Genomic DNA, 11,600 nt, shown 5'->3' with positions numbered 1-11,600 from the left:
TCTCCCACTTAGAAATCATGGAGGGTCTGAAATTGTCATCGTAGGTGCATGTCCACTGTGAGAGACATAATCTAAAAAAAAAAATCCAGAAATCACAATATATGATTTTTAAACTATTTATTTGTATGATACAGCTGCAAATAAGTATTTGAACACCTGAGAAAGTCAATGTTAATATTTGGTACGGTAGCCTTTGTTTGCAATTACAGAGGTCAAACGTTTCCTGTAGTTTTTCACCAGGTTTGCACACACTGCAGGAGGGATTTTGGCCCACTCCTCCACACAGATCTTCTCTAGATCAGTCAGGTTTCTGGCCTGTCGCTGAGAAACACGGAGTTTGAGCTCCCTCCAAAGATTATCTATTGGGTTTAGGTCTGGAGACCTTGATATGCTTCTTACAGATCCACTCCTTGGTTATCCTGGCTGTGTGCTTCGGGTCATTGTCATGTTGGAAGACCCAGCCTCGACCCATCTTCAATGCTCTAACTGAGGGAAGGAGGTTGTTCCCCAAAATCTCGCAATACATGGCCCCGGTCATCCTCTCCTTAATACAGTGCAGTCGCCCTGTCCCATGTGCAGCAAAACACCCCCAAAGCATGATGCTACCACCCCCATGCTTCACAGTAGGGATAGTGTTCTTGGGATGGTACTCATCAATCTTCTTCCTCCAAACACGTTTAGTGGAATTATGACCCAAAAGCTGTTTTGGTCTCATCTGACCACATGACTTACTTTCTCCCATGACTCCTCTGGATCATCTAAATGGTCATTGGCAAACTTAAGACGTGCCTGGACATGTGCTGGTTTAAGCAGGGGAACCTTTCATGCCATGCATGATTTCAAACCATGACGTCTTAGTGTATTACCAACAGTAACCTTGGAAACGGTGGTCCCAGCTCTTTTTAGGTCATTGACCAGCTCGTCCCGTGTAGTTTTGGGCTGATTTCTTACCTTCCTTAGGATCATTGAGACCCCACGAGGTGAGATCTTGCATGGAGCCCCAGTCCGAGGGCGATTGACAGTCATGTTTAGCTTCTTCCATTTTCTAATGATTGCTCCAACAGTGGACCTTTTTTCACCAAGCTGCTTGGCAATTTCCCGTAGCCCTTTCCAGCCTTGTGGAGGTGTACAATTTTGTCTCTAGTGTCTTTGGACAGCTCTTTGGTCTTGGCCATGTTAGTAGTTGGATTCTTACTGATTGTATGGGGTGGACAGGTGTCTTTATGCAGCTAACGACCTCAAACAGGTGCATCTAATTTAGGATAATAAAATGTAGTGGAGGTGGACATTTTAAAGGCAGACTAACAGGTCTTTGAGGGTCAGAATTCTAGCTGATAGACAGGTGTTCAAATACTTATTTGCAGCTGTATCATACATATAAATAGTTAAAATATCATACATTGTGATTTCTGGATTTTTTTTTTTAGATTATGTCTCTCACAGTGGACATGCACCTACGATGACAATTTCAGAACCTCCATGATTTCTAAGTGGGAGAACTTGCAAAATAGCAGGGTGTTCAAATACTTATTTTCCTCACTGTATATATATATATATATATATATATATATATATATATATATATATATATATATATATATATATATATATATATATATATATATATATATCATTCTTTCTCTTTCTCTCTCACTCTGCCTTTCTATCTCTCTTCTTCTCTTTCTTACTCTCTTTGTCTCTCCCTTTGTTTTTTTTTCCTCTTTTTCACCCCCCCCCCCCTCTCTCTCCCTCCCTGTTTGTTTCTCTCTTTCTCTCTCTCCCTCCCTCTTTGCCTCTCTCTTTCTCTCATTGCCATGTCATCTTTTAATGTCACTTGATTCCTTTGTGTGGTGTTTATTTCACTGGGACACTTGGCTGGTGTGGAGACTCTCAGTACACACTGTTACACATGTTGGCCTCCAGTCAGGGATTTGCCAAACAAAACCCTACAGACACAGTCATAAAGCATGTAGTGTCTAACAGGAGCGTGAGGCAGATACAGAAGAAGCTGTAGATGCAGGAAGAAAGAAAGAGAGAGGAAATCAAGAAATATGTATAAAAAAAGAAAGATAATAAGAAGAAAAGGAAGGAAGAAGAATTAAAGAATAAAAGAAGGAAAGGTGAAATAAAAGGTTTAAAAAAGGAGGTTGGGGAAGGAAGGAAGGGTTAACGTTGCAAAGAATGAAAGAAATAAATGAATGATTTAAGTCGAAGAAAGAAAGAGAAATATTTAAGCGGACTATTCAAGAGAAAGAAAAGAACAGCAGTTTGTGGGGGTCATGTGAGCGTGTTTTAGATTTAATTATTCATCCTCTGGTCTCTTCCTCTCTCATTCAGCAAGTCTTAGCAGTCTGAGGGAGTTTTGGGCTGTGTTCCAATAACGAGTTTGAAGTGCCCTAGTCATGGTACTGTCTATGTTTTCTACGGGGGGGAATTCCCTTTGCCATAGTAACAGCTGTTACAGTAGTAGAGTTGCTCAGGGAAGTTTCGAGGCCTGAGGGATTTAGTCAACAGGACAACCAGGAATGCACTGCTGCATTCATGATTTTATATTCAAAAAAAAAATAAAAAAAAAAAAGCTAGATAATAACACCACCAGAAACAAAATGTCTTGTGTTCTTGACCTTCAGCAAGTGCGCGCAATCTTTGTTCTTGTTCCGTAATAAAAACTTTCATTTTGTCTCTCGAGTTTTCACTCATGTGGTCTTACCTTTATTGTTGCGTCAAATGATCTAAAAATTGAGATCAGGTGCATCCTGTTTCCACTGATCATCCTTGAGATGTTTCTGCAACTTGTCACCCAAATGAGGATGGGTTCCCCTTTTGAGTCCGGTTCCTCTCAAGGTTTCTTCCTCATAACATCTAAGGAAGTTTTTCCTTGCCACAGTCGCCAGCGGCTTGCTCATCAGGGACAAATTCACACCATTCACCTTAACTGTTGATTTGTGTAAAGCTGCTTTGAGACAATGTCTGTTGTGAAAAGCGCTATACAAATAAACTTGACTTGACTTGATTGGAGTCCACCTGTGGTAAATTCAGTTGATTTGACTTGATTTGGAAAGACAAACACCTGTCTATATAAGGTTCTACAGTAAACAGTGAATGTCCAAGGAATTGTCTATAGACCTCCGAGACAGGATTGAATCGAGGCACAGATCTGGGAAAGGCTGCAGAAAAATGTCTGCACCATTGAAGGTCCCAATGAGCACAGTGGCCTCCATCATTAGTAAACGAAAGAAGTTTGGAACTACGAGGACTCTTCCTAGAGCCAAACTGAGCGATTGTGGAAGAAGGGCCTTAGTCAGGGAGGTGACCAAGAACCCGATGGTCACTCTAAAAGAGCTCCAGCATTTTTCAATGGAGAGAGGAGAACCTTTCAGAAGAACAACCATCTCTGCAGCACTCCACCAATCAGCCTGTATGGTAGAGCGGCCAGCCGAAGCCACTCCTCAGTAAAAGGCACATGAAGGACTTTCAAAGATTGAACTCTTTAGCCTGAATGCCAAGCGTCATGTCTGGAGGAAACCAGGCAACTCTCATCCCCTGCCCAATACCATTCCTACATTGAAACATGGTGGTGGCAGCATCATACTGTAAGGATGTTTTTTAGCAACAGGAACTTGGAGACTAGTCAGGATTAAGGCAAAGAATGCAGCAACGTACAGAGACACAACGTACAGATCCTTGATGAAAACCTGCTCCAGAGCGCTTTGGACCTCAGACCGTGACGGTGATGGTTCATCGTTTGTTCTTCCGGTATGAGACAACCCTGTGAATGTCTTTGAGTGCCCCAGCCAGATCCCAGAATTGAACCCGATTGAACACCCAACGCTCCCCATCCAACCTGATGGAGCTTGAGAGGTTCTGCAAAGAAGAACTGCCCAAAAATCAATGTGCCAAGCTTGTAGCATCCCACTCAAGAAGACTTGAGGCTGTAATTGGTGCCAAAAGTGCTTCAACAAACTGTTGATTAAAAGCTGTGAAAAATTATTTACGTGTTTTTTATTTTATTTTATTTATTTAAATACATTTGCAAAGATTTCAAGCAAACTTCCTACATGTTGTCATTATGGAGAATTGTTTGTAGAATTTTGCCAAAAATAATGAATTGAATCCATTTGCAATAAGACAAATGTGGAAAACATTCCCTATATGAATATGGGCAAATGTTTGTGGACACTTGTTCATAAGATTTATGTACCGTATTTTCCGGACTATTAGCCGCTACTTTTTTCCCACTCTTGGAACCCCGCGGCTTAAACAATGATGCGGCTAATTTATGGATTTTTCCTGGGTTTTTCCCGGTTTCACAAGCTTTAAGCCAAAAAAACTGAGCCCCATAACATTAGACCAATGAAATTGCAGAACGGGTTCAGGTGAACCAATTAAACTCTTTATATTAAATCAGATGCGCTCCCACTGAATCGAGCCGCACCAAATCATAAATATGGATGCGGTTCCTCTGACGTTTGACCTGCCGCTCACTCGTACTGTCAACAGGAAATGCGATTCATTCGTCACGCTGAAAACAACCGGGCATGAAAAAACATACTTCACCTGTGTTCTGAGCTGCACGGCATCGGGAGAAAAGACGTCCTGCTAGATTTCGGAGTGCGCTTGTGGAGATTGTGCTTTATCAGACACAAAAGTCAGGTAATGATGTAGGTGATGGAGGCCTTGGGTGTAATCAGCGTTCCAATTCATCCCAAAGGTGTTCAATTAGGTGCTCTATAGCAGGCCACTCAAGATCTTCCCCTCTAACCCATGTAACCCAGGACCATTGTGCTTTATATTGCAGTGCTTCATTTATTAACGATCGTGCAGCACTTTCATACTGTATGTTGTTAGATTTAATGCCGTGGAGCTTCTCACCTGCATTACAGCTGCGACAAACAGACTTACTCTCTCTCCATCTCTATCGCGCACACACATAAAGCACAACCGAAAAAAAAACGAGAAATCGCAGGAATCTGAGCGCCAAGTGCTTTCACCCAGATGACTTCTTTCATAAATATCGACTAAACATCTCGGAGCAAACAACATCCCATCCTTTAAAACCCGTCTATTAAAATGTTTGCGTACGAGCTCATACCGCACAATCGATGCCGTTCGTACGACCGCATTCGTTTTGATTGGAACTGCACATGCTGCTATAGAAAAAGAACGCATTTCTGACCAATCAGATTTAAGGATTTGGCCGTGCTGTAATTAAACCCTAACAAAACAGTGATGTTTTACTATTATGAAAGGTTTGGCTTTGTACATGTTGATTAACATGGCGGTCTCCAGTGACGTTTTATCGAGTCTGCAGGTTGTTTTGGTTTCTCTCGCCCTCTTTTTTTTTTTTTTTTTTTTTTTTTTTTTTTTTTTAAATATGCTGCAAGGGGGGGGGTGCACTATTAGGCTGGGATTTCTATGCACGTGTGTATGTGCGTTGCAGGTGTGTTTGCTGTAAGGATTGGGACGGCTGTTTGTTATATAGTATGTGTGTGTATGTGTGTATGAGACTCAGCCTGGTATGCTGTGTGTGGGTCTGTACACTGACGTATCTCTGAAGTCAACAAACAGTCGCATTGTTGGAGCGTCTCCCTGTACGTCCTCTTTACTCCATCTCAAGCCTTCTTTCTTTTCTTCTCATTTTGTCTTATTGCATGAGGAGTGTCAGGATTTCTTTTTTTTTTTTTACTTTTCTTCTTTTTAGTCTCATACTATATGCCGAGGAGAAAAATGAGCTTGATAAGGACAGTATGAAGAGTGGGCCAAGTTGATTACCGTGATCGTGTGTGTGGGAGATAGAGAGAGAAACTCATGCAGATGGAAAGGCAGAGCTTTACCGAGGACGTACAGCTAGAACGGGAGCAAGGTAAGAGACGCTGTCGTCATCACCGTGTTTAATGGTCAGCGCTCTGAAACATTTTGGTATATGATTGGGGTCGCTCAGCTTGACAGACAACTTATAACGAACGAAGAGCAAATTTCGGACGTTTCCTAAACACTTTTTTTTCAATATTTTTTTTTTATGCATTTACATTCATGCATTTTTCAATCAGCCAATCACGTGGCAGCAAGACAGTGTATGAACTCAGCACACAGCAGTGAGCACAAGCTCATCCATAAACATCATATGCACAATTTTGTGCCTTTAATTTCTCTGTAGCACTTTGGTGAAGAACCACACGCGGCTGGAAAAGTCGGATGTCCCAATACTTTCTTTCAAAACTGCGTGAGAGTCCATAATGTATTTATGATTTGGGTTGATGAAACAAATAAAAAGTCAGGTTTTATTCGCACTGCTTTAAGTAAGTTGAATACATTGGAACAACATGTTTTTTTTGTTTTCCAGGACCATATACAAGACTGCATGCAGCACAGGTCACAGGGCAATAAAGACACAGAATAGGGGCTGTAAAAAAAACTAAACAAAAAAAAAAACGTAAGAAAGCATTCCAGACTTCTTGGAGACTTGATTGGGTTTTGCTTTTTGAGCCACAAAGGAATTAGTAAATTCTGATGTAGGTGAGATTAGGAGGCCTGGGGTGCAGTGGTAGCTCAGTGGTTAAGGTGTTGGCCTCTGGATCAGAAGGTTAAAAGTTCGAATCCCAACACCCTTGGAGGAAGGCCCTTAACCCTCAAACGTGCACTTGTCACACTGGATAAGGGTGTCTGCCACATCCTAAAGCTTAACCAACTAAAACAACACACCGATCAGATATAACATTATGACTGGTTAAGTGAATAACACTGATAATCTTTTCATCATGGCACCTGTTAGTAGGTGGGAGATATCAGGCAGCAAGGGAACGTTTTGTCCCAGAAGTTGACGTGTTAATAGCAGGAAAAATGGGCGAGCCTAAAGATTTGTGCGAGTTTAATAAGAGCCAAATTGTGACGGCTAGACGACTGGGTCAGAGCATCTTCAAAACTGCAGCTCTTGTGGGCTGTTCCCGGTCTGCAGTGGTCAGTACCAAAAGTGGCCCAAGGAAGGTGGTGAACCGGGGACCGTGTCATGGGCGGCCGAGGCTCATTGATGCACGTGGGGAGAAAAGGCTGATCCGTGGTGGTCAGATCCAACAGACGAGCTCCTGTAGCTCAAATTGCTGTAGACGTTCGGGCTGTTAATGCACGACGGGTCACGACTGTTTTGGCAGCAAAAGGGGGGCCAACACAATATTTGGCAGGTGATCATAATGTTCTGCCTGAACCGGGGCATAAGGTTATGCCTGGTCACATATTAGCAGTGTTTTTCCACGGTACTGCAATATGAACCTCTTAGTGATACTCTGTGTATAGCGATGTTAATGAATGTGTTACGTGGACTTCTGGTGTATTTTTTTTTTTAAAACACGCTTTGATGTGACTCGGTCTGTCTTCATGGCTGTGATTTAAATAAGAGCGATTGAACAATGAACCCGATCATGCTTCATCATTCCCTTTCTTTCATGCCTCTCTGTCACGAAAGAGGAAGCAGAGAACAAATGAGCTTGCAGTCATGCTGGGGACAGTGGATTATGTGGAGAGAGGGCGACTGTGAAGGACAGAGAGAGAGAAAGAGAGAGAGTGAGAGAAGAGGGCATGAAGGTGACCGTGATTGAGACAAAGATGATGACAGGAGAAATGCGAAGCGGGTTGAGAAAAGAACCCATCTGCCAAGGAGGCTATTGAGAGAGAGTGTATGTGATGGATGGATGGATAGAGATAGCGGTAAAGACAATGAGGGGCGGAGAGAGGGAAGCGTGTCAGGACGGCGGTGATTGAGCGCTAGCAGATTTGACGAGCGAAAGAAAAGAGACGGAAGCTTCTCCGAAAAGCTGGGTGTCATCGCGCATCAACGCTTTTCACATATCTTTATCAGCCGCCCGTCTTCGCCAAGATCCTGTATAAAGATGTGCAATCCGGTTGCTGTCACACCTCCACGGGGGAAAAAAAAGAAATCAAGAAACAACGAGCACATATGCATACCGCGATTTCATAACAAAACGATCGTTTTTGATCGAAATTGCTTGCAAAGTGCAATCCGAGAGGAAGAGTGGAATTGTTCAAGGACTCCACATCACCCAGTATTGTTGATCCCATGTGCCTTCTGACAATAGTGTATCCTCGCATAGAATTTACATAAAATCAATGCATCAGCTGTGCTGATATATTAGTAAGAATAATATCCAGCATGAATTATGCATTGCTTACCTGGCATGTCAATAGCTTTTACGTCTATGGCATTTCGACAGACGCTTTGAAGTCGTCATTAGGAAACTTACAAACAAAAGCATCAGTCGAAAATTCTGTTGGGAGAAAAACATAGTTTTTTTTCTTTCTTTTTTATATTTTATTATTATTTTTTATTTATTAAGTGCTTATTAAGTTCATCTGGAAGAGGTAGACATCATTAGACGTTATTTGAAGACGGCTAGATTCTGTTAGAGCTGCTAGAGACTGTTCAGAGATCAAGTAGAAGTTCGTTCCACCACCTTGAGTCTGGAAGCAAGGGCTTTCCTCGTATCTGGAGAGATGATGGAATCGCTCGAACAGTGGTTGAGGATCTAAGGGGATCGTGGTGCTGTGCTTGATGAGAGGTTGAGGGATCCTGGTGCCACCCAGATGAGGATGGGTTCCCTCTTGAGTCTGGTTTCTCTCCAGGTTTCTCCCTTATGCCAGGGTTTTTCCTTGCCACAGTCACCACCGAATTGCTCATTAGGGACAAACTTATCCTTATAAAAAGCAATCTTACCGATAGGAAGGATATGTGTGTGAGGGAATGCAGGATCTGCCAGGATTTGAGTAAAGCAATAGCAAAAGACAACTGGGGTAAGAACATGGGTTATTAAATCCATCAGGAAGTACCATCAAAATATAGGCACACACACTACAGTATTTTGCAACTGAAAACATATTTACATACTGGGCTTAATATTTTTGTGTCCAGCGATAGTTTGGTTGTTGACTAGAGTCTGAACTTGACGTTGTTACTTATAGGCTTGTAGTTTTTCTCGACTGTAATCAAAATAATAATTAAAGCAGCCAATAGTGTTTTTGGGGGCCACGCACTCCTGGGCACACTACAAGCGTTGCCTGAGTAATTACAGGCATTCGGAGCCATAACTTTAGATGAAGGGATTGTAGAGTGATATATGATGATATGTAGGGCAGTGGTGGAATTCGATGCCATTAAATGTTTACCGTTATTTCCGGACTATTAAGCGCACCCAAATATAAGCCGCACCCACTGAATTTTACAAAGATTTTTATTTTGAACATAAATAAGCCGCACCTGTCTATAAGCCGCAGGTGTCTACATTGAAACTAATGAACTTTACACAGGCTTTAACGAAAGACAGTGTCTGCTACACTGCTTGTATTTAATCAGTAGCCTACCACGAAAGTCATTGTTCACTGTCTTCCTCCTTCCTTTCGCAACAATTTCTCTCGGAGTTTTTATTTTGGCATCGTCGCGCATTTAAAAATCACCATCGGTGAAGTTTTTCTCCCGATGCCGTGCAGTTTAGAACACAGGTAAAGTGAGTTTTCATGCCCGGATGTTTTCAGCGTAACGAATGATTCACATTTCCTGTAGACAGTCCGAGTGAGCGGCAGGTCAAACGTCAGAGGAACCTCATCCATATTTATGATGTGGTGTGGCCCAATTCAGTGGGAGCGCAATTTAATATAAAGAGTCTTATTGGTTCACCTGAACCCGTTCGGCAATTTCATTGGTCTGATGTTATCGGGCTCAGTTTTTTGGCATAAAGTTTGTGAAACCGGGAAAAATCCATAAATTAGCCGCTTCGTTGTTTAAACCGCAGAGTACAAAGCGTGGGAAAAAAGTAGCGGCTTATAGTCCGGAGAATACGGTAATTGTTGATTTAAACTCGTTTCTGCGTGGGCAAACCGGGGATGTATTTTTTTGCAGTTTGGATACGTGGTTCAAAAGTTATGACCATTAAAGGACTTCCATGTTAGGCCCTTATTTGACCTTGGAGCACTGAAAGCACACAAATTTAGTCCGAATGTTCTTTAAACGTTCCCAAATCAATGTGCAAGATTTTCCATAGACAGCCTAGATAAAAGCAAGAAAAAGAGAGAAAAAAGGTAGAACAGCAAAAGGGTGCCTTTGGTGATTTGCCCCATAATAAAAAGAAAACTCGGAGACCCCCATTTTGTGGATTTTGGCTATAGAGGATGGTGCACTTTGGTCCTTTCTGTTCAGTGCAAAAGACATTGTTAAATCTCTCCAGCTAAAAGATGAACACTATGCTACACACAGTTGTTTAAGTTTATTAGAATTATGAAGCCATGCAACCCTATTTATAGCCAAACGAGTTAGCAAGAAGCTAGCAGGTTGCTGGTTTGGCTTTCCCTCACACTTAGCTCTGTTAGCATTTTGTGAGGCATTTCTGTGTGTGTGTTTGTCAGAAAGTCACTTGTGTTGCATGTGTACAGTTAGCAAGTGGCTAACAGGTAAACCGAGGCAGACTGTTGTGTCAGCTTTTATATTTTGTTAGCCATATTGGCAGGTCTGAGGCGCTGCAGTGTGTCTCTGAGATGTTGGTGTACACACTGTATGCATCTGATTCATGGTAAAATTAGAAGTAGCCCAAGTTCTAAAAGCGTTGGCTAAAAAATAGCTTGAGAATTCCTCACAGTCTGACTCTCTTCTGAGCTTGATGTATGCTTTTTTTGTCAACCCGTGTCAGACAGTGTTAGTCTGTGTGTGTGCGGGTGTGTGCGGGTGTGTTAGAACAGTTTGAGTGAAATCTGGTCAGCTCTCAAGGCCGAGTGGCAGCACGAACAAAAAGAGCTCAGTTCTCAATAAGGCTGTACATGTTAGAGCTCCATCTCTCTACAGTTTCTCTAGTTGTACTGAATAATTTAATAAGTCTCGTCTTGGGTTACTGAACCAACTAGAATTTCTGTTTAAGATTTCTTACATACCGTGTTGGCGATTAGAGATCGGCCGATTAATCGGTTTTGACGATTAAGTGGCACCGATAATTCGATTGACGCAACTATCTGCCATCTGCAAAAACCCATACCAATAGTTTTTCCGGTTTCCGGCTCGCTGTTATAAAAATTCCGGCCTCTGCAGGTCAATTACTGACGCCACATGCTGTTTGTTTTTATACATGAGACTGCAAGATCTATTAATTATTTATCATTTATGAATTATAAAATTGTATAAAGTTTTTTTTCGAGTGTTATGTTTTATCCAGTATCTATTTAAAAAACTATTGGTTGAATAATCGCTTATTGGCCAGTACAACCAACCTAGCGATCGGTAAAATCCAATGTCGGTTGACCTCTACTAGCAACATGAGCATGGTCAAGGGTCAAGCGATTACATAAATTAGATATAATTTCGAGTAGTTGGAGTTTCAATAAATTTTGTCCCTTTTAAAGGGGAATGCAGAAATATTGCAACACTTTCTATTGTGTATTTTGACTTGATGTATTGCCAAAGTGAATATACAAGTAAATTCCAGTCCACAGACACTATAAGGACAAACGTTTATGGACACCTGACCATAAGATTGTGTTTTTTGAATGTCTCTTTTCACAATTAGTGCTTATTTGCACTTAACCTCCACTCTTCTGGGAAGATGTTCCAC

The 11,600-nt window shown here is 41.8% G+C and overlaps 1 protein-coding gene across 3 annotated transcripts in view; it reads left to right on the top strand.

Moving 5' to 3' along the window:
* usp6nl (USP6 N-terminal like) overlaps positions 1 to 11,600 on the top strand; it is an 89,360-nt gene that overhangs the window by 38,133 nt on the left and 39,627 nt on the right. The window contains exon 1 of one of the 3 annotated variants that reach the window (XM_083528394.1): positions 5,622 to 5,863. The exons of the other annotated variants lie outside the window; for them this stretch is intronic. Coding sequence (XP_083384520.1) covers positions 5,809 to 5,863 — 55 coding nt within the window. The 5' untranslated portion in view covers positions 5,622 to 5,808. Of the gene's footprint in view, positions 1 to 5,621; positions 5,864 to 11,600 lie in introns of those variants that run through there. 3 annotated transcript variants of the gene reach the window in all.

Source organism: Silurus aristotelis (assembly GCF_946808225.1).
Source record: "Silurus aristotelis genome assembly, chromosome: 24".
Classification (NCBI taxonomy): Eukaryota; Metazoa; Chordata; class Actinopteri; order Siluriformes; family Siluridae; genus Silurus; species Silurus aristotelis.
Note: the sequence above shows the minus strand (reverse complement) of the source record. Positions and strands in the feature narration are given on the sequence as shown.